This window comes from Rattus rattus, chromosome 3 (genome assembly GCF_011064425.1).
Source record: "Rattus rattus isolate New Zealand chromosome 3, Rrattus_CSIRO_v1, whole genome shotgun sequence".
NCBI lineage: Eukaryota > Metazoa > Chordata > Mammalia > Rodentia > Muridae > Rattus > Rattus rattus.
This window is the reverse complement of record NC_046156.1, coordinates 50,504,906-50,527,304: the sequence shown is the minus strand read 5'-3', so window position 1 is coordinate 50,527,304 and position 22,399 is coordinate 50,504,906. Positions and strand designations below refer to the sequence as shown.

The following is a 22,399-nucleotide window of genomic DNA, read 5'->3' as shown; positions in this document are numbered from 1 at the left end:
TTCATTGTTTCTTCATTGAGAAGGTTCTGAGTCCACTCTTCATTTGCAGCACTGTCTCCCTGGAACTTAGTGTACTGCAGTGGCTTATCCATAACCTCTTCGGAGCCGTCATGGAGCTGAGTCTGGACCCTAGACAGAGCCATGGGGATCGGCCTGTGGGATTTTCTGTGGTCTGTGGCAGCTGAGGTGGAGAGAGACAGCCACTCTGTGTTCAGTAGCTGGCATGAGCTACTCTGCTCCCTCAGCAATTCCAGCATCTAGGACAGTGGAGTCTGGCCACCCTCTGCCCTCAAGAAACTAAAAAGGAAACCCAAGGAAGAAATGTGCTCTACTGGCAGAGAGGCCTGCCCTGGGAAATGGGGACTTTCCTCCCGAGCTACAGTCACTACCCACCTCCACTAGCTTCAGAGCCTTCTGTAAGAGGCTGTGGGACACCCATCAGCGTCCCCTCTACCCTCTTGCTGAGGCCCACAGTCTGCAGGAGGTTAACCTCAGGTCTCTTCCTAGTTGCTTCTGATTCATTTTCCTGCCTCTGGCCGGATAGAGGTTTAGAGGTTTGGCTGGGCCCTACTGCTCCGATCTCTAAGCTATAGTTCTCGGCCCTGCCTGTGAAATAGCAATGGCCAGAATGAAGGGTGTCTTACCCCCCCACCCCCAGCATTCTATCAGCCTCGCCCTCCAGCCATAAATCTCTAGTTACACAACAGGAGACTGCTCACCTCCAGGGGTAGAAGAACTCCAGCTCTGTCACTTAGCTGGCAGAACAGCCAGGCCCTGATGGCCCAGTATGCACCCAGAGGGTCACACTTAAATCATTGGGGTGTCTTGACAATTCTGGCACCTGGAATCTGAGCCTCACCCCGAGATTCTGATTGTGTAGATATAGGCCAGGGCTGGAATCAAGATTTTGGAGGTAACCCAGATAATTCTGCATTAAGCCAGGGTTGGGTACCTTTTATCTAAAACTTTGTCTATTATAGTACTTGAAACAGGAAAGCCCCTGTTGTTCTGCTGTTGCAGTTTTGACGGGGGTGGGGTGTGTGTGTTGGGGGCAGGGTGGTGGTGGTGTTTGTGCCTAGCAGGACCTTGACCTGCTCTGGTCCACCCAGACGGATCTCCCAGGGAAGTCCATATCTGTGGTTTCCCTCTATTTCTAATAGGAAGAACAGGTCTAATGCCTTGCAGCTGTAACTGCAGCTTCCCTTCCTACTAGGCTTGTTCACTTTCCAGCCTACCTAAATACCTCAGCACCCTACTGGACCTGCCACTTCTCCCTCCCCTGGACAGCAGGGACCTGTGGTCCTAGAGATAGATTCCTCCTTTCAGACCCTTCAGGCCCTTGGAAAGAGCCCAACCAGCCATTTTCCCAGGCTGGGCTGGGCTTGAGGTGGCCGGGTGGGGGCAGCGGCCAGGCCTGAGGTTTGGCGGCTTTCTGTCCTTTTCCTATTAAACAGATATGCAGATGAATACTTTTGAACACCAATAGTACAGAAGGTTTTAGAAACAAGACTGCAGCCCAGAGAAAACCTAATCCATCTACCTTGAAAAAAATCTTAGAGCTAGCTCCCTCCCACCGACAGTTTCTGCCCACGCCCCAAAATCAACTTTTCCCATGACTCACACGTGGCAGCTTGTGCACTTCTTTTATTATTAAATATAAAAGCAGCTTCCTATTTTTTAAATAGATATTTAAATGACCTTATATAAAATAATTCACCACTTCCAAGTATAAAAAAACGCAGTCTCACAGTTGGTGAGGCAGTGCTCCCTCTGGGCTTTCTTGGAGGGAAGAAGGGGTTCCTGTGCAGGGAAGCTCCAAAGGTGGGTTTGGGGCTCCTCCTGCTCTTATGCAACCAAGCACCCACAAAGAGCCTCTTGCAATGGGTTGGATTTGCTCTTCTGTCTTTAATAATGTATGTTTAAGATGGAGGGGTAGGAGAATGCCTTTTGTTTGTTTCTGTGTTTTTCCTTCTATTTAAAAATACGTATTTTCTAGTGTGGAAATAGTCTGTAACTAGAAGGCTAAGTAAGCCCCATGGGAAAGTCTCCAGTGTCCTCACCCCCCTGCTGTCTCAGGACAGGGCTGGTGGAGCCTATAGACCACTCTCCTCCGGATCCATGGCCTGAAAGATTAGCGACCCAGTAGCCAGGGAGGGCAGGAAAGGGGGGGCAGCAGCATAAAGAGACCAAGGAGCAAGTAAGAGCCTTGTCACCCATGCCCAGGTCACCACAGACTAGCCTGGCCCAGGAAACAGAGCATCAGAGCAGAGTTGGAAGTAAATGATCCATTTTTTTGATCCCTCTCTAGACTTGGCTTGCTTGGCTACAGATGGCAGGGTGGGGTAGGTGAGACTGGGAAGGTATCCTTCCCTACCGGAGTCAGGTCTGGAGAGCAAAGGCCAGAAGAGGGTGGGGCTGGAGCACGGAGCTCGGTCCCCAGAGCTCAGGACCAGACAACCTGCTCAGCTCCAGGCTTCAGGCAGTAGGGAAGGCAGCTGGCGAGGGGCTGGAGTATAGAGATCAACTTCAAGCTTAGGGGTACACACATATTTTCAAGACCCATTCTCATTCATAGCTCTGCCTGTGGCCTTTGTCTCTGTCTCCCCTTCTTCTCTCCCTTCCCCTAGTCACTTCCCTCCTGGGAATGTCAAAGTGCAAGATGCAGAAACCTGGGTAAGGAACACAGCCTAAAGACCAGCTCTGACTGGTAGCCCAGGCAGTTCTCCCACAGCTTCACCCTGGACAATCAAAGGCTGAGGCGGGGGAAGGTCGGGCTTAGGGGCTCCCTCAGTCAACATGTGAGGCCAGCTCAGTGCAAGAAGCTGAGGAGAGGTTGAAGGAAGTGGGAGAACATTCGGACGGATGATCGCTCATAGGGATGGATTGGACAGGCTGTTCAGCAGGCAGGTTCAGTATTCACAGTGCAATGGCTTCCTTCATGAGGGGTGCCTCTGCTGGCAAAAGAACTCTGGCAGGGGCTATGGGCAGGAGGAGACGAGGTTAGAGCTCAGTCTTCCTCTTGGCATCATGAGCCAGGTCAGATAAGTCCGGAGGGCTGGTCTCCCTCCTTCCTGGCTATCAGCAGAGGGCACTTAGGCAAGTTGAGGGTGTAGACCCCTTTAAGCTGTCATCACAAGCAGCCAAAGGCCTCCTCTTCCCGTTTTTTGGGCTGTGTGCCTTTATGCCTTTACGGGAAATTGGGCAGATGCTGTCCCACCCTTTGAATGTCAGGCTCTCTTCTTGGGAAACAGGTCCCTGCCTGTCCATGTTGGGATTCCTTGGCGCCAGTTGGGTCTTCTGGGCACAGGGCTCTTCTGCTCCTTCTCATCTGTCCTGATCTCCCATGGGCCATACAGGCTAGTGTGTCCCTTGCCAGGTTCTGGTTTTGAGAGGAGGGAACAGCCCCTAAGGGAAAGGGTCCTGAGCTGTTGAGCTGCCCTTCCTCAAATGCAGCGAGCCTCCAGGGCCCACAATAAATAGTGGCAGGATACTGGGGGCATCCTCCAGCCCTCTCTCTTTAGTTGAGAGTCTAAGGGTTAGGATGGAAAGATCCCCATCAAAGCTGCTTTCATCCAGTCTTGGTAGGCAGGAGCTCTGGTAGTGGCAGACCACATTCCCAGGAAGATGACAGGAGAGGGTAGTGGTGGACGTTGCCATAATGTCTCCTTCCATAAAGAGATAGTCCTGTGTGCCCAGCTGTAGGGAAAAGAAGGGAAGAAGGCTGGTCAGCAGAGGAGTATGGGGAGGGTCGCTGAGGACATAGTTGGGGGAGGTGTGGCATTCCTGTGGGTTGTTGGCTGGCTTCAGGCAAGACTTCCTCTGGTCATTTCCTTGGCCCTCTAGGTGACCCCAGACACCACAGAGACACCAGGCAGCTTTGCCTGGCAGCAGTCCAAGCCTTTGGACAGACTGGCCTCACCTCCTACCTCTCCTCCTGGGAGAGTAGTGACCACAAAATGAGGGCCTAGGACTGGAGGAGGTCTAGGCTTATTGCTCAAGCAGATGGAAGCAGGGAACAAGCTCTTGAATGTCCCTACTAGGCCACTCCTCAGGTAAGGCCATCTTAGTAGTCTTAGACCAATGATCTAAGGGGATCTCTGCCAACTCTAGCAAAGAATTTTTCATGCCTCCATACCATGCCTTAGAGGGGGTCTGCACAGAAGACACTTGCTCAAAAGCAATCAAGTAGAAAGAAATTGGGCTTGATGGGCAGAGGGTAGAGACAATGCCAGGAAAAGGGAGGGCTTGCCCTGTCAACAGACATGCTCACCCTGAGTAGCCTAGCCTCCTCCCAGATGGGATGAAGGACTTGCCTCTTGTCATCCATGGAAGCCAGGGCCCTGCCCTCTCTCCACCCCACCCCCATCTTTGTCCCCTTGCCCAGCATCCTCAGAACTCTTTGTTCCATAGCAGAAATCCCCTGGACTCTAGCCAACAGTTTGACTTTGGACCCTGGGTGGCGCCTCCCTAGTAATGTCCATAGCCCTACTGGTCAAGCCTGTGATGGGTAAGGAAGGAAGATGAGACCTACAGCCTTTGGCCCCCAGCCTATTCCCAGGCTTTGGATAGGAAACAAGCAGGAACTATAAACTGAACATAAGCCTTGTGGTATAACCAGGCCACAGGCTTTGGCAGGGTCCACTGGGGAAGAAGGCCCCAGAGGGCATGCTCTAGCCTCTGACCCAACTCCTGCTTCCTGGGACCATGGACCCGAGTTTTCTGCAACCTAGTGTCCTTCCCTTAGTCCCCACTTCTGTGTGTCCCACTCATCTTCTTGTCAGAGTACTGGTCAGTCAGTTCCCATAGACTCCTTGAACCTGGAATGGGGACCAATTTAGATCTGAACCAACTGAGTAAAATCTTGAAATCCTTAGGTGAGAAACTTAAAGTCTTGGGCAGGTCTGAAAGTTAGGAGGTGTGTAAAGGACAACTGGGTACAGAGAAACCAGGTCATACAGGTGGCAGAAACACAGCACTGAGCCCCAAAGTCCGCGGCAACCTTTACTCCCTGATTCAGTTTGGAGAGGCTCTGGATCCTTTGCAGCTGCTCCAGTGAGCCAGCTCATTCATCTCACCCATCTCCACCCACACTACAGCCAAGTGGGTCTGCAAGAGTCTAGATATGGGTTGCTGCTTGCTTTAATCCAAATAAATCTCCCTGGTTCTGAACATCTGTGAGATTTCCTCTGTCCGGGGAAGGGCTGAGACACATCATCCTACACATGGGACAGTTTGCTTACATGTGGCAAGGGGTATAACTGGAAACTTCAACAGATCACACAGCTACTTTGCCATCCAGTCAGTTAGCAAATCAACTAAGCACTCTGCTAGCTGGTTAGCCAATCAGCTCATCAATCAAAAATTAGTCAGTTAAGTAGTTACCAGCTAGTTAGTTGAGTAGTCAGTCAGCTAACTAGCTGGCAAGATGAGTTCATCAGTTGGCTGGTTAATCACCCAGAAGGCTGATCAGTCAGAGAATTCTGGCCAGGGTTAATTGGTGATTCAGACCTGAAACCAGCTACCAACATTTACTAAATTTTTGACAAGGATGGAGGTGGCACTGTCTGTCTAGAATCCTGGATCGAAAATGAAGTGCAGAAAAAAATGGAAGATAGTTCCTGCCCTCTAGGGACTTACAATCTTCTTAGAAGGGCAAAATTTACATATACATATAAAATATGATTTAAAATACATAAACAACATCCAAATGTGTATGGATTGATATAGCATGAGCCATATACAAAGGAGCAGAAGGGTATGAATTAAAAGGACAACCAGAGGGATGTGGGATACTTCAGGAAGGAAAAGCTTCCTGACAGGCTGGTGTGGGTGGAGATAGAGAGGAAGAATACAGGTCACATCTCCATCAACATTGTGGACAAGGACAACAAAAGACATGCATCAGTGTGCAGGGGACCCAACCAGGAGTTATAAAGTGACCAAACTAGGAGCTAATACACTTTCAGTAGGCTCAGGGCATGGACAGCAAAACAACAAGGAGTTTTAACAAAGGTGAGCTCCAACTACACTTTGGCTAAAACAGTTAGGTGTCCAAGTGTGGGAGTATGGGATGGCGAAGGTCTGCTGGACAGAGGCTCGTGGGAAATAGAACTGGGGTTTTTAATAGACTACAAGCTCAACATATGACAATATATGATGCAGCTGTTAAAACTACTGTGATCTTAAATCTGCATGAGTAGAAGCGCACTGTCCAGATCAAGGAAGACAACCGTCCCACTGTACTCTGAGCTGGTCAGACAACATCTGGAGCACTGTGTCCAGGGCTGGGCGCCACACTTTCAGAGGGACATTGACAAACGAGTGTGTCCAGGATGGTGAGGGGTCTGAAAACCATATCATATAAGGAATGTTTGAGGGGCTTGGCCACACTTATCACAGAGAATTTTTAAAGGGGACATGAATAACTGACTTTAAATATCAGGCCTCAGGAGAAGATGAGAGAGGACTGGTCGGGAGAGGGGAGAAAGGAAGGCAGCTTTGCCCACATAAGGAAGGAATTCCCCCAGTGTTGTGTGCTGTGACCCCAGTGTTGTGTGTAGTTGAGCAGACTGGCATGCAGAGCACTTGCCTAGAACTGGGAGTGTGTGTGTGTGTGTGTGTGTGTGTGTGTGTGTGTGTGTGTGTGTGTGTGTGTGTGTGTGTGTTCAGGAAGCTGGCTGACTCCCTGTAGGGGTGCAAAGTAGCCCTTTTAGGCTGGGACACTGGGCCAAATGACCTCTTGACAGCTCTCCCAAGACTAAATTTCTATGGCACCATGATCCTAAATCAGGGAGGCAGCAGTAACCTTGGCTTGGGAGCAGGAACAGATAAGGCACAGTTTGGAAAGAAGAGGATGCTGAGGAGGTCAGGGCTCAGTACCAAGCTGGGATTGCTTGTAATTGAAGGCGGCTGGCAGCCATGCAGAGGCTAGTGAAAATTCTGCAGGGTGGTAAAGACCTTGTAAAAGCCTCATTAGAGGAGGAGGAATGTGGTTGCTTTGGGATCAGATGTAGCAACAGCAAGAATAGAAACATAATGAAGAGGTCACAGTAACTGGTCTCAGCTGGGGAGGGGATTCAGGAGCAAGGGGAGACCTGAGGCCTGGAAGAGAGGGGCCTTGCTAGACTTGATGATGAATGAATGGACTTGGGAGTGGGGTGGAGAGGAAGTCAGAGTGTGTGGTCCGCCTGGGAGTCAGGTGGTTTCTTCAACAGGGGTGGGTACCTGGAGCTAGTTCTTTTTAAGGGATAGAGAGATATCAAAGTCAGAGCCTTACCTTAGAATCCTTTCTACACTGGCAGTTCCACCTGTCTGTCCTCATCCTGGGTCAGGGAGCTGCAGGCAGAACACAGGGTTGACATAAGACTTCAGCAGGAGCATGGAACTGAGGGGACCTACTAGCTTATCCCCAACTTGCATATAGGTTCCATATGGGTGAGATTTAGAAGACCCCAAACTGCCCAATTCTAGGAAGAAATCAGGAGAAAGCTCCACTGTCATGGGAAGAAGAGAGGCTCTTCTTTCTTTGTACCCACCCTGTTCTGCAGCTCTGTTTACTTAGGGCAAGGGGGAGAAGCCTCTCTTTCAATCTAGAGGGGAAACAGGTCCCAAGACAGACATCAGTGACTCCTACAGCCCCACTCCAACTGCTCACCTGCCCTCTGGTCGCCCCACAGAAGAATCCAATGTCCGAGGGTCTTGATGGCTCTGAGAACAAGAAAGATTTATCTTACTGAGGTGCTGACATGCCCCTAAGCATTACTGAGTTGCAAGAATTCCTCCCACTGCTCTAAAGCATGCATAGCTGAGGAAGATTCCTGGACCTCTGAGGATGGGCACTCCTTCTTCTGTCCCCTCCTGCGTAGAACACCACCTATGGGCCCTCAAGCTCCCAGAACAGCATTCCTCTCCCTTCCTCTCCTCTCCCACTTGGTATTAATATTCTCTCATTTTCTCATTTTCTCATTCTTTCATTCTCTCATTCCCTCATCCCCCCCCCTCTCGCTCTCACTCTCGCTCTCATTTCTGTGTAACAACCCTGGTTGCCCTGGAACTCACTCTGTAGCTCAGGCTGACCTCAAAGTCACAGAGATCTGCCTGCCTCTGCCTTCTGAGTTCCCAGCCAAGAATTCTCTTTTTAACATGATTCTGTTCTCGTTCCTTCTTAATGATCTCAAGGAGGCTGGAGACCTCTTTAATTAATTAATTAATTAATTAATCAGACAGAATCTCTCTATGTAGCTCTGGCTAGTCTAGAACTCATCCTTTCTTAATGATTTCCAGGAGGCTGGGGACCTAATTAATTAATTAATTTCTCGGACAGGATCTCTTTATATAGCTTTGGCTAGCCTAAAACTTGCTTTGTCAACCAGTAGATCAGGCTGGCCAAAGAGGCCTGCCTGCGCCTCTGGATTGCTAGGGTTACATGCTCACTACCACGCCTGGCAGCTCCTAATTCTTGAAGCCACACTCCATCATTACCTTCTACCCTTTGGGCTGTCATCCCCACCTTCCAGCAACTGCAGAACCTATTGGAACCTGGCTACCCTCCAGCCTGTAACCTACCCAGCCTTTGTCCTGCCCCTTAGGATGTCCTCTTCTCCCGGAGTTCTCCTTACCCTCCACTTCCAACTGTAGAACAGGAGGCCCCCGACAGCCAGCAAGACTAGGATGATGCCTAGCACCCAGAAGACAAACGCAGAGGTCTGGGGATCCTGAATAGAAGAGCCTGTGTCGGTCAAAGGAATGGAATTAAAACGGGCCACAGGCATGGCTGCCCCCTCACTTGCTGGTCCTCCTTTCAGCTCTGCGGGGCTCCTTCGATCTCTAGTACTTTGGGCCACAGGCCTGGCTGCCCCCTCACTTGCTGGTCCTCCTTTCAGCTCTGCGGGGCTCCTTCGATCTCTAGTACTTTTCTTGCCCTCGAGCTCCCCAAGGGGCAGTACAATGCCCCAAGAGTGGCTTTTGGGAGGCAGTAACTTAGCATAGGGGGTGGCTGAGTTGCCGACTCGTTGGGGATTCAGTGTGGCAAAATGGGGAGAGCGTGGCTCCTGCTGGTCTTCGCGCAGTGTAGATGAACCATCCGTCTTCTCAGGAGTATTATTCAGTGTCTGGCCAGTGGGTCTCATAGGGTTCACCTCTGTCAACGGGGTGTCTGTTATATTCGCTGGCTGTTGATCCTCTGTTAATTTAGGGAATGGAGAAGATGCTGAGAGGGCCCAGGGTCTGTCAGTCTCTGCCTGGATGCTGCCCCCTACAGGATTGGAGGGGGAAAACTTCCTTTCCTGGGTCAAAAATCCCTCACTAGCCTCTCCAGAAGCTTCTTCTAAGACCCAGTTAGTGCCCATTGAAGATTCAATAATGTCTTCCACCCCAGGGATGGGGGCCCCCGCAGAAGGATGAGGTTGTGGGTCCTCGTGATTTGGTTGCTCTGTTGACTCGAGGGTCTGGCAGGTACTCCTGGGCGGTCGCTGCTTAGCACTGCCTGGGTCCTCTATGCGAAGAGGCAGATCACTGGGCAAGAGGGAGCTTCCCTCTGTCCTCTGAGAATCATCCCAAGCCAAGTCAGCCAGAGGGGCCATGGAGGGGGCAGGGGGCTGGTGAGGGGAGGCAGAGGCCAGGTCGCTGCTAGGGGTGGCTTTAGGGTACAGGCAGTTGCAATCAGGCTTGGTCACCACATCTGAAAGAACCACAGAGAGGGGGAGAGAGAAAGATGGGGAGGAGATAGAGTCACCAGCCTCTAGCACAGCTCCCCCAGAGGGGCTAAGAGGGGGATAAGGCTCTGGGGCATAGGAAGGGGTCCCTCTTCTAACATAGCCCTGGGGCTGGGGAGAGGGCAGGACAGTAATAAACGATCATGACACAGAACTCAGGCAGGAGGGATCAATATGCAGGGTATCATGGACTAGGGACCAAAAGCAAGGTACAGACAAACAGAGCAGGACTTGGGGTGAGGAAGATCACAGGACAGTGTACTAGGGTTCTAGCTGGCCGGAGGCCAAGCCAGGGGTTAGCAGCACCCAGGCCAGGGGCCTGAGCAATAGCTCCTGGATTAATACAAGACACTGAAGGCATCCAAGACACGGGTTTCATGCACAGCCAGGAGAGGAACCACCATAGCTGCTGTCACAGACAGGACAAGGCCGGGGGCTGGGAAGCAGCCAAGTTTGGAATTTCGGAATTGAAGCACTAAGGCTGGACTTGGCTATTGTCCGGTTGCAGGACCTCAGCCCCTGCCTTAGGGAGTAAGGCTGAACGTAGGACACACGTGGCACAGGATGCAGAGATGAGTACACGCAGAGTGCACAGGTAGAGAGAGTTTGAATGATGTTCAGACTTCAAATCCAGCCTTGTCCCTTGAGGGGACATCCAAGGCATCCTGGGGACTTCCGGAGCCAGGTTATCCTAGTGTTTTGCAGCCAAGCTCCTGGAGCAAGGACCCTGATTGCCAGGTGGAGCTCCTGCTCTTTCCATGGAACCCCCATTTATTCAGCCAGCCTGCAGAGCCCGGGGGGAGGCCACCATGCCTATGGCTTTCCGAGGAAGGTCCCATTACCCATTCACTACCATCACGGCCACCAGCAGGGGCCTTCTTGGTGCTGCCACATGAAGTTTGGCAGTGAAACAGTACATGCAGGCATAAGTCAGTGTGCATGCACACACATGTCAGCAAAGACATGTGCACAGGACCTTAAGGTACATGAAGCCACACGAGTACACAAAACACACAGAAACACAGTTAGCACCCAGGCTGCTTCTGGGATTCCCCAAATCCCATATCCCACCTTGCCCACACCCTCCCTGTAGCTGGCCCCTTCTGTGCTTACCTCTGCTAGAGCATTTAGCAAAGCTGTCATTGCAGTTCTTGCTAAAAATATTCCAGTCCTTTTCAAGGAAATTCTTTGTTTCATTAAAGAAATTCTTGATTTTCTCCAGCAACCGGAGAGGACTCTCTTTGTAAGTTTGGACACAGGCCTGGGAGAAGAGTGAAGCCCCCTCTGGTAAGTATGAACCTGGGCCTCCTCTGTTATCTCTATCCAATTCTCTTAGGTTTTCTCTTTTCCCCCTTTGTTTCCTCCCTTACATCTCTGCTTTGCAGCAGTATCAGTCTTGAGGTTGAGAGATGTCATTTCTCCAGACATCCATCTAACACATATGTAAGTGCCAGGTATATTGCCATATATTTACCTGGGCATTATGCAGTGAACAAAAGAGAAGTGGTTCCTAGCCAAGCTGGGCACTGAGTCCAGCAGACACTAGCACTAAACCCATTGTTACAAGTCACAGTGGCTCCCAAGAAAGTGTCCTGAGCCATGTGAAGGCGTATAACCAATGGGTGCTAAAAGAGGGCCCAGGGAGAAGATCTCCAAAGGATCAGCTAAAAGCTGAGCGGGGTAAGAGAAGGAAGTGGGGGCAGAGGTGATAGAAGATGCAAGGACCCTGGGGCAGGAAAGCATGAGACGCCAAAAGACTGAAAGAAGGCTAGAGCGGCTGCAGCTCTGCCATGTAGGAAGAAAGTGGCAAGAGACACAGCTGGAAAGAGCCCTGCCAAGACCAAGAACTCATTGGCTCTGCCAGGAACTTGTAAGCCACAGAGCCAACAGGAAACTGAAAACCTGCTGGGGAGGTGGTCCGTGGTATAAGACTTATCTTTCAGGAAAATCATCTTGGTGTGGTGTAGAGAGCAGATCTGGGTAGACCAGAAGAGATGAGGTCCTTGGCTGGTGCCCCATTTTGGAGGAAGTGCCGAGGATGCCCTGCCCTGCCTGCTGAATGGCATTTCTCTTCTGCACTGGCCCAAGTGCTCACACACCCTCTGCAGCTCTGAGAAGTCATGCCCTCCTGGGTGCTTCCCTCCTCACCAGCTGCTCCTTCAGGCTCTGTGCCAGAGTTCCTTCTACATACTGCAGTGCCTCAGGGTTCTGCTCTGGGTCCACCTCACCTCTCACAGCAGGCTGTTCTGTGTGTGGCTACAGTCTCACCTACAGCCTATTTCCAGAATGCCAACTCTCTCCCTTAAAGTTGAGCTATTCTGGGAAGACCAATAGGTTTTCCAAGGCTACTACAGCTCCCTTGATTACATCACTGCATCTCTCTGGCCCTCCCATAGCATGCTTATAACAGTCACTAGACAAATGAATGAATGAAATGACCTGGGCTTGGCTTCATCACTCAGCAGCTAGGTGAGAATAGACAGATGACTGGCTTTATGCGGATTCATCCCCTTGTTTGTGATGTTAGAACAACAGCACACCAGCCTCTCCCAGGAACTCTTAAAGCAGGCCAGCTGCCTCTGTCCTGCATATGTCCCTGGCCTTATATGCTGTAAAAGAAACCTGGCATCCTCACCTAGAACCCTGACACCCAAGCTTTCTCAGCATGGAGGCGCCTGCTGGTCCAGGAGCAGTGTGACTGGCCTTGGCTCCTTGGGCTTACACTCTTCTTGCCCCTAAGTCACCACTCAGCATGCACTGAGTGAATAGTCATCAACCCAGGGAAGACTGAGGCGCTTCTGTCTCAACCACTGATGGGGCATCATCTCAAAACGCAGATTCCCAGGCTCACTGATGGGCCCAGGAAAGTCGAGTCTGTAACGGTGTACGCTGGGCCTCTGCATGTTCAAATAAGCTCTCTAGGTGAACAGCTGCACAGTATAGAACCATCCTTTCCTCAACCATAGAGCCACCCCAGAAAATCTGGTGTCCTGTCCCCTTTGGGAGCAGAGTGTTTCTACTTTGTGGTCTCTGTTTCCTCTCTCTTCTCCCCATCTGCCTCCAACAGCAATCTCCATGCTTCCAAATCAGATGGACCAACAGACACTGCCACCCCTTATCTTACTTGACTTCTCAGCCTCCTTTGATAAAGCTTCTGGCTCCTCCCATCTGGAAGCCCTGAGGTGCTGCCCTCTCTAGGCTTTCCTCCTCCCACAGGCTTGTGTTTCATTCAGGATCCTGGATCCTGTTCTCCTCTTGCCAGGGTGAGAAGGGTGGACTGGGCTGTGCAGTTCTGTGGCCCCACACAGTGTCTGTGTGTCCAGCATTCACAGTCACAAGCAGCAACTGCAGCTGTCTGATTTGCCTCACAGCAAACTGAGCTCTTCCTTCAAACCTACTCTGCCTGTGGTCATCCTTCTTCTGACATCAGTGAGAGCTCCAGGGACTCCAGATGAAAACATCTGCCTCACCCTTTCCCTTTTTCCCAGGAAGCATCACATCCTATCTGTCTGGAGGGATCCCGCTCACTCGCCTTCATTTTCCCTGCTCTGCTCTGATTCAAGTCACCACCATCTTCAGCTTGGCTGAACCTCCCGCTGACCTCCTGCTCTCCAGTCAACCACCAGATGGCCTCCCATCATATCATCGTGTCACTCTAGTTTATGGTGGCTTCTTTCAAATTTAAGACAAAAAGCTCACCTCTTCAACACCATGAATTAGTGGTGTGCTTCCTGACTTTGCTCTCTCCTGTCCACATCCCATGCCTGACCCATGCCGACCCCCTTTGGGCTTCTGAATGCAAACCTTTCTGGTTACCCGAGGGCTTGAGTGTAGTGCTCCTCACTGCAGAATGCTTCTCTGTGTGTGGCTCCTACTGCTCTTCCTCGTGCTGGAGCACCAGTTAAAGTTTTCTTGCTTAGAAGCTGCCTTCTTCTCTTCCCCTCTGCATCCTCATGCTGTTAGGGTCCTCACTGCACTCTCAGTCTCAGGTTCCTGCTCCTCCCACTACTACTCAGGGCTCCCTCGCCTGCTCTACTCTTCTCCAATGCTATCATCGCCATCGGCCATTCACACACTCGCTCATTTTCGCTGGCTCTCTTATGAGTGTGGGGATTTTTACTTTTTTTTTTTTTAAATCACAGCTCATTCCTGGTGTCCAGAACAGCACTTGATATGCAGTGGCCACTCAATAAGGTTTTGCTGAATGGAGGAAGAGCCCTTTTGATTATATTTACAGGTGTCATCATTTAACAGCTGCCTCCCTCACTGTAAGGGTGGGAAGGGGAATTTCTTGTTCCAAGGATATCCTCAGGGTCCACACTGTGCCTTCTGTCTAATGAATGCTTGATGAAGGTGGATGGAGTAAAGAAGTGAATGGGCAAGGGAGTAGGTTAGTGAGGTTCAGGCAAGGCAAGCATATGAGGCAGGGTGGGACCTCTGCAGCCTCCCTCTGCCCCTTCCCTGGTGCTCCTGCCCCAGTCACCCTACCTCGTTCTGTTCCTTATAGTCCTTGATAAAGCAGCTGTTCAGTTTCATAGAGAGTTCCTGGAGCCTCTCAGTGGCGTTGGCGTTGGGGGTGTTGTCTTTAAAGCGCATGGTTTCCTCGATTATGACTTGTACCAAAACAAAGGCCTTCTTTAGGTAGCAAACGGGATCATCCTGGAATACAGGAACCTGGAGTTTAGTCCCTGGCCATGGTGGCCAGGCTTTATATGAGACAGACGACCGACCACACCCGAGGCAGATAGAGGGCTGTAGCCTGCCTCCTGTACTCTTGAGGAAGGGACATACCACCCTGGCGATGAGGATGATGATACCCTAGGCCTGTCTTTTATTCCCTTTCTTTAAATCAACCATAACTGAGAATTGGGCTAGCATGACAGAAAAGTAGATTCTGATTAGAGAGAGCGTTGGATTTCTGAAATGCAGCTTTAGTCAGGAGACACACAGGGAAGGTGGGTTTCATTCATGCTGTCCCTTAGCTCTCTCTCTCTCTCTCTCTCTCTCTCTCTCTCTCTCTCTCTCTCTCTCTCTCTCCTTTCAACTTACTTCCACAAAAGTTTTTTTGTTTGTTTGTTTTGTTTTTTTGGTTTTTGTTTTGTTTTTCCATATGGCCCCTTTAAATCCTCCAAAATATAAAGATACTGAGAACTATCTTATTATCAAAAGCGTAGCCTTGGATTTTGTCTCCAAGGATACCGAAAATGGTTAAAGACAGAAGCTACTTTTATCTCTGCATCTCTAGTGCCTGATCCAGTGAATAGGTGAAGGAGCAGGAGAATGGATGGATGGAGCCCTGAGACTATGCAGACCATGGCATGGTCAAAGAAGAGATGGTCTAGTGCTGAGAGCTCAGAGACGGAAGGGATTCTGGATAGCCTGATTGAGGCTGGAAGATAGGAGGTGTGGCACAGGGATCGGTGGGGCACATGGGAAGTGATGGGAAGACATCGCAAAGAGCTGATGGAAAAGCTGGGGAGCAGAACAAAGCAAGGAGAGAGATGAATGAACATAGGGTGTGGTGGGTACTGTAGACTTGGAACTAGACTGTCTGCTTTCTCCTAGAGCCATGGGCTTCCTGACAGGTAAGGAGAAATAAGTGAAGGCTTTGGGGTTTCAGAGGGCTCCCCCTAGTGGTAAGATGAAGAGTGCCCTAGAATCAGGGAAGTCAGGAAGCCCCTGAAAATTTCCTCCGGACTGGGGAGTATAAAGGGACAGCACCCTAAGGTTAGGTGTGAGGTAGAAAGCCAGGCTAGACTGTCTTCCTTTCTCTGGCTAATGGATTGGAGGAGATGTGATCTAAAAAAAAAAAGCACATGGTATAACATTCCTGGGTTCAAATTAGGCCTCTATCACTAAGTATACTCCTTAATTTCTGCATGGGTAACAAGCAATATCCGTGGACCTCAGAATGGTACTGTTAGGATTAATTGGGGAATGTGCCTAGCATTTAGCAAGTGCCTGATTTCTTCCAGGTCAAAGTATGAAAACAGCAAAGGACTTAAGCTCTGGACTCTGCCCAGCCCTGAAAGTTGGAACTTGACACTTGAAGCACCCAGGGATTCCCATATCCCCATCCTGTCTGCTCTAGGTTTTCTGCTGCCTTCATGCAGTTCCATGCCACCACAGGGTGGGCTCTGAATATAAAGTTAAGCACCCGGGGCCTTACAAACACTTGCTACTCACCAGCTGTTCCTGGTCTACAAATTTATATTCGATCAGGCATGCAGTCTCCATTTGGCTGTCGATCTGTGAGATAGAACAGGCCAGCGGTTACATGGTACCTATAGGTCAGCTCAGCTTCAGGATGGGGACCCAGGTTTTGGGGTGAATAACATTTTAACTTTACCTCCCTAAAACAATGCCAAAATGACAGAGCTACAGCTAGGGGAAAAAGCTGTATCTTCCAAAAGCTCAGAGGACTTAAAAACAGACAGACACTTCTATGACCTATGAAACCACACAGTCTCGTTTCCATAAGGAAGAAACATCTCTAGGAAAATATAGGAAGTAATCTTTTCTGGAGGTGGTAAGCACTCTATGGTGAAAAGCCTCAAAGAGAGGCTGGCCAAGTTCTGGGGAGTCTGGGTCTCTAGCCCCTGCCTCTCCCTGAAGCAATGTTCTAACCCTCAGAGACCATGATGGCATCATGGACCAGGGAAGCTGCACGCAGAGAGTGCTATTAAGAAGGGAGATTGGGAGAGAGTGCTATTAAGAAGGGAGATTGGGAGGTTCAGCCCCAGGGCCCAAGTTCAGGGCTCTGCAGATGACCTTACCCACTGCTGCCCCACCCTGCCAAGCTCGTGGAAAGATGATAAATTCTTTAGTGAGAGGAGCAGAAGCCATAACAACAACTGGATCCTGCCTGACTAGATGCCCCTTTAGAATTGTTGATGATTCTTTAAGCCTATTAGAATGGGATCTGGGTTCCTTCCCAGCCCAGATGAGCAGGATACCCCAACCTCAGGGGCAAGAGTCAGGGAAGTAAAAGCAGAAGGCAGGGAGTTAGGTTAGAGCCTCCCATATAAATTTGGGTGGGGCCCTGGTGCCAGGCTGTCAGGGGATCCGGCTATCTAGGAGCAGGACAAACCATCTGGACCCAGCAGGCAGACCAGGCTGACTTCCCAAAGGAGGCATTGTCTGAGTCAGAGCAGGGTCAAGGAGCCTTTTAGAATCCATAGTGGACATTCCTGGGCTACCATGAACTCAGGCAACAGTTAGAAGCCCATCCTATTCACTATAGGAGACCTAGATGAAAGGGTTGGGAGGAGCTAAGGTGTTCACCTCAAGAAGATCAATGAGACACCAGGATAGCCATTATCCAGTTAACTATTTTCTGTAAGCCCTCTCTTGGACTCTGCCATCTGGCTGCTGTCTCCGTTTCCTTAATGAGGAGAAGGCGAGGTCTCATACTCACCAACTGCTGCAGGATCTGTAGGTGTCCATTCCCAATCATGTGGCTACAGTGCTCCGACACCTCGGCAACACTCCTGCTCACCAGGAGACAGACCAGCAGCAGCCGGGAGCCCATCCATGTCTGTAACAGGAGAAAGGCATGGCTTTCCAGCACGTCCTCTCCATCCCAGTTAGATTCTTATCAGCCAGTGCACCAGCTCACTCTTCCCTTGATAATAACCCGAATGCCATCTACTCCAAGATTAACTCTTCTTAGGTTAACCCAGGTTAGCCCAACAATACAGAGAACTTAAAAAATTAAAATGACTTATTTATTTTTGTTTTGTGTTTATGAATGTTTTGCTTGCTTGCATGTACACACTCTATGTGCTTGCCTCTTCGAATCCCCTGGACCTAGAAGTATGAATGGTTGTTCTGGGATTTGAACCTGGATCCACTGCAAGAACGAGTGTCTTTAGAGCATGAGCCATCTTCCCAGCTTACAGAGGATGTCTAATGATAATACTAATGGTGCACCAACCAATATAAGTGTTAATGACTGAGAGTCTCAAGGGTAAGGTTTTCTGTCTTTCAACTTTAACACTGAGACAAATCGATACCTTGTAAGCTGACTTTCGGACTGCAAGCCAGAACCATTCATTACCATTGGTGCCTACCTTCTTTCCCACCTGGTTCCACAGGTTAGGTTCTACAGGGGGACCAAGCACTGGGAACTCAACCCAAGTGGGAGACCTCCTAGAGACTTAAACTTGCAGTTCAAGAAGAGTCCATCTGACTAATCAAAGATAATGCTGTGTTTCACTGCTGGCATCTGCCTATCTGAGACGCATCAGGCCCTTCCTCTGGTCAGCAGGCTCTTGCCACAGCAAGGAAGTTCTCTCCCTTTCGTCAACACCCATCTGGCTCAGTAGCTGCTCGTCCCGGGGTAGCGGGTCTGGCTCCTGACACCTTACCAGGTCCTTCCTTCCTCCTCTACCCTAAGATGCTTCCATCCCTATGGGCTCTCATAGGGAATCCCAGGAGATGGCCAGCCTGAGGCAGAGGGGCTCTTGGGCTTTCTTCCCCTGGCCTGAGGCTGCCATTCTGAGCATTCTGGCTGCTGATATCCCCCAATTCAGGGAAATGCTGGCAGGGCGGAGTGATGACTGGCACCTTCTTGGATCTGGGCTCTGCCCCAATAGTCCAGATGATGAGACAAATGCTGCAAATAGGAGTGCATTGGAAAAACACAGGGAGGCTCTGAAACAGTCCATAACAACATTGGTTTACATCTAAAGCCCGAAGCTTTGCCAGTGCATGCCAAGGAGGAAAGGCAGCATTGGCTGGGCAGTGTGGAGGGAAGAGGGACCACAGTGAGGCTTTAAAGAGTGGCAGACAGAGATGGGCATTGAGACACAGGGTTGCCCAATGCCATTAAGCACAGGACCTGTTAAGGTCCTTGCTGACGAGAGAGGGAGAGAGAGAGGAGGAGGAGGAGGAGGGAGAGAGGAGAGAGAGAGAGAGAGAGAGAGAGAGAGAAGGTGCAACCAGCTATGGGTTGATACTGCATTGGGCATGGTTGGGCAATTGGAAAGTTAGCCCTGAGTAGGAGTGGCAGCCCAGATCTCCAGAATCCCAGGCTCAGGACCTGTTCAAGGAAATGACTGTGGAGAAGATAGCTCTGGCCCAGGCTGGTGTCACTCAACCTGTCAACCCATCATGTCTGTGGTATGAAGGAAAGGACCTTGCAGTGGAGATGTTCAGAAATACCTCAATTTGGGATCTTCAAGACATTGATGTTTGAAGATAGCAAGGTAAAGACAAATTACTTCAAGACCACCAGGTTTTGGTGGCTTTTCAAGCTTGCACAGCCATTGGCTTCAAAGATGACCCAAGGGGGCCACTCCTGGATCTGGATCTGTAACCCCAGTGCTACCTTAGACAGGGTACGGATGGACACCCAAGGGTTAATACTCTAGCCTGCATCTGGCTGGACAGGCTCTTCCTGGCTTGCTTCTTCCTCCCACCCACTGCTTCAGCCTCTGTCTAAGAGAGCAGCCCTGGAAGGAAACTGCTGCCGTCTCAGAACACTTCAAGACATCATGTTCCATTTCCCAATCAGTGAAGTCTGCAGAGACCTGGCCGGACTGCCGGACTGAACCCTCCGACTCGTCTAATTCTGCCTCCTCTCGTTTCCCCTTCTAGTCTTTCTTCTTCCTTTCTTCTCTCTCTCTCTCTCTCTCTCTCTCTCTCTCTCTCTCTCTCTCTCTCTCTCTCTTTGCTTGTTGCTTATGGTTTAAGTTTTCATCCCTCCCCCTCCTAACCCCATCTTCTGCCTCTCACTGGCCCCCCTCCCTATGGTTCTACTTTTCTCTCCCCTAAACACCTGCAACCCTCTCTTCTGCCTATAACAGTTCTGCTCCTACCCTCTAGGTTTTCCCTCTCATTCTCCCCAGAAGCAAACCCACTTGCTGTTCACTGAAAGTACCATCCTTCACTCTGTAAGTGCCACACCGTATAATCTGCTGCCACTGCTGGGGACACTGGTGCGCAGCCCACCACCCTCTGCAGCTCTGAAGTCTCCTTGCATTTTCCTCAGTCAGACGCACAGCCCAGAATAGCCCCATCTCATTGAACCAAATTCTTCAAGAACAGATTCAGGTCCAGTTCCCCTCAGAGAGCCGCCCAGGTCCCTAACAGTTCCTGCACCTCCATTGAACAAGTAGCAGCATGCCTGTCTCCTTTTTGCTGCCAACAGGTTGCTCAGCACAGGTCCTGGCATAAAGTTGGGTGACCCTGAATTTTCCCTACCCAGAAGACCCACTCCCAATTGGGGCCTAAAACCATGTGCAACAGCCAAAGGGAGATGTCTACTGGGGATGATGCCACACTCGGGTCTCTGTCACTCGGAAACTGGTTGACCACCCTGGCAGACACTGGGCCCGTACCAATTGCTGCAACCCCACCCCCACCCCCGCCTTCATCTCTCTCTCTCCTGCCTGTGGGTAGCTCAGTGTTCTCCTCCATGCAATGGGATGAGCAACCTTCCCTTTACCTCGCAAAGCGCTGGAGTCCCGGGAGCAGCTATTGAAATACCGCGGGCCTCAGCCCTGTTCTAGAAGCAATAAGGAAGCCAGAACCCAGGGCCGGGAAGCCTGGGCAGCTGGCGAAAAAGGGGCCGCGCCGAGCCGCCTGCTGCTTGCTGCAGAGCTCCTGTTCCAGCCCAGCCCGGGCCCCGCGCGCCACGGTTGCAGCTTACCGAAGAAGGGCAGCGCCCCGCGGCGCCCCGCGCGGTCATACGGGCAGCTGGGTCCCGGCACGGCGTGTTGGCCGCCCTGGTTCGTTCGCTTCCTTGCTCCCTAGTGGCTGGAGAGCCTGCGCCGCGGTCGAGGGCCACGCTGCTGTCCCGGGATGCAGAGAGCCGCAGCGACACCGAGAGCACCGAGGCAAACTTTCACTTTCCCCTGGCCGAGCTTCGCTGGCCAGTCCTCGGCACAGCCTTTTAAGCGGGCGGGCTGGCGGGGCATGTGGTTTATGGGAAATCACCCTGGCCCTCCGCCAGAAAAAGACACACACACACACACACACACACACACACACACACACACACACACACACACACACAAAACACACTCACAGGCACTGACACATACTACACCCCAGAGGCCCACTGAACCGCCGACTCCCTTCCCCCAAGCGGGCCGCCTAGTACTCTCCGCTAGCTCTCTTTCCAGTCGCTCTGTGGCTGTGCAAGCTCCGCAGCCTTCAGCAGAGTAACCGGGGCTCCACCGCCCTCCCCCTCCTCTCTCGAGCACTGGACAAGACACTGCCTTTCCTTCTGTGCTCGCCACTGTTGTCAATCTCGTGTGATTGTTCTCTGTCTAATGCTGGCCCCTAGGGACTTTCCCCTCCAGGCCCGAAAATCCTCAAATCTGAGCAGGAAAAGGCAGAGTACATTGAACAGGACTTGAATGGGGATGGACCAGCACAGATGACCGAGGCCTCTCTGCTGTAGCTCCATTCAACTCGTATGGAGCCCAGGGCAGCAGGTTTGCAAGTTGGCTTGCTTCCTCCTATGTATGTATTGTCCAAAGAACCGGCTAAATTTCCTGTCCCCTGGCTATAGGGAGAAGTGGGGAGCAATCCAGCTACCTGGTCAGGAGAGGAGGGATCTAGTCCTGTGACAACTAGCTGGGTGGTTGTATTCTGTGCCAGAAGCTTCAGGTGCTTGACTTGAAAAGGAAGCTGGTCCCCTGCTCTTGGGCTGCTGAACCCAGCTCAGGTGGACAGGTTGGTGTGCCTGGGCCCTTGGTTTCCCTCAACTCTGTTGGAAATGCATTTGTGGAGACAATCACATTTTGTCTTTACATGAGAATGAATCTAAATTAACTGATCAAGAGGAGCCTATTAATTATACTGCCAACAGCTGGACCTTTTTCTTCCTTGCATTCATCCTGATTCGATGTGTTTTAATCCCTTCATGCCCAGATGAGTGGCCTGGTCTCAAAGAGGCACCTTTTGTCACCTATCCCCAGATCCCTTGCTCAGCCTGGCTCTGAGCAATAATGTCACTCCCATAAGCCTTTGCTCAGGCTGCTTCCTCGGACATGAAGTCTTCTTCTCCCCATCCATCTTAAGGTGAATGTCTCATCTGGTCAGGTTGTCATCAATCACATCTTATCTTCGTCTTGCAAAGCTTCCTGAGATGCTTCAGGCTGGTACAGAGTTCCTTTTTTCTGTGTTCCCACTGGACTCAGCCCATTCCTCCCAGTTAAATTGGCATTCATTCACTCTGTACATTATTTTAAACTGGTGGTTCTCAATTTGTGGGTGGCAGCCTCTTCGGGGTTGCACATCAGATACCCTGCATGTCATGTGTTTTACATTACGATTCATAACAGTAGCAAACTTACAGTTATAAGGTAGCAATGGAATAATTTTATGGCAGCGGGGGTCGGGGGGGCTCACCACACCATGAGGAGCTGTATTAAAAGGTCTCAGCATTAAGAAGGTTTAGAACCATTGTATACTAGTGATACTAGTGATTACTTTTGACCTGCACCCTGAGCAGGAGGCTTCCTCTAGGTGGCCCTCGTTTCACTCACCTGTGAACTGATAATAGCACATAATAGGAACTAAGTTAACTGGGCAGATGGAATGGATAAGTCACCTGACAGATATTCACTGATAACTACAGGCTAAGCCCCTTGCTGGACCCTGGAGGTGTAACAGTGAACGTGATGTCATGGCTCCTACTCATTCTCATGTGTCTGTGGCCGCTGGAAGCTGAG

General features: G+C 50.7%; 1 protein-coding gene across 2 annotated transcripts; it reads right to left on the bottom strand.

Moving 5' to 3' along the window:
• Window positions 1-1,624: 1,624 nt before the first annotated feature.
• Window positions 1,625-20,851, bottom strand: Csf1 (colony stimulating factor 1). 2 transcript variants are annotated; one of them, XM_032897506.1, is made up of 9 exons: window positions 20,368-20,851; window positions 17,131-17,250; window positions 15,900-15,962; window positions 14,202-14,372; window positions 10,827-10,974; window positions 8,619-9,679; window positions 7,655-7,707; window positions 7,277-7,335; window positions 1,625-3,696 (listed from the first exon to the last, which is right to left on the bottom strand). In XM_032897506.1, exons 1-8 carry the CDS (start codon window positions 20,404-20,406, stop codon window positions 7,290-7,292), a joined length of 1,701 nt encoding a protein of 566 aa, XP_032753397.1. In that variant the 5' UTR covers window positions 20,407-20,851; the 3' UTR covers window positions 1,625-3,696; window positions 7,277-7,289. The 2 variants fall into 2 exon arrangements, with proteins under 2 accessions (XP_032753397.1, XP_032753398.1); XM_032897507.1 differs by having other exon boundaries at window positions 8,619-8,728.
• Between the last annotated feature and the right edge of the window lie 1,548 nt (window positions 20,852-22,399).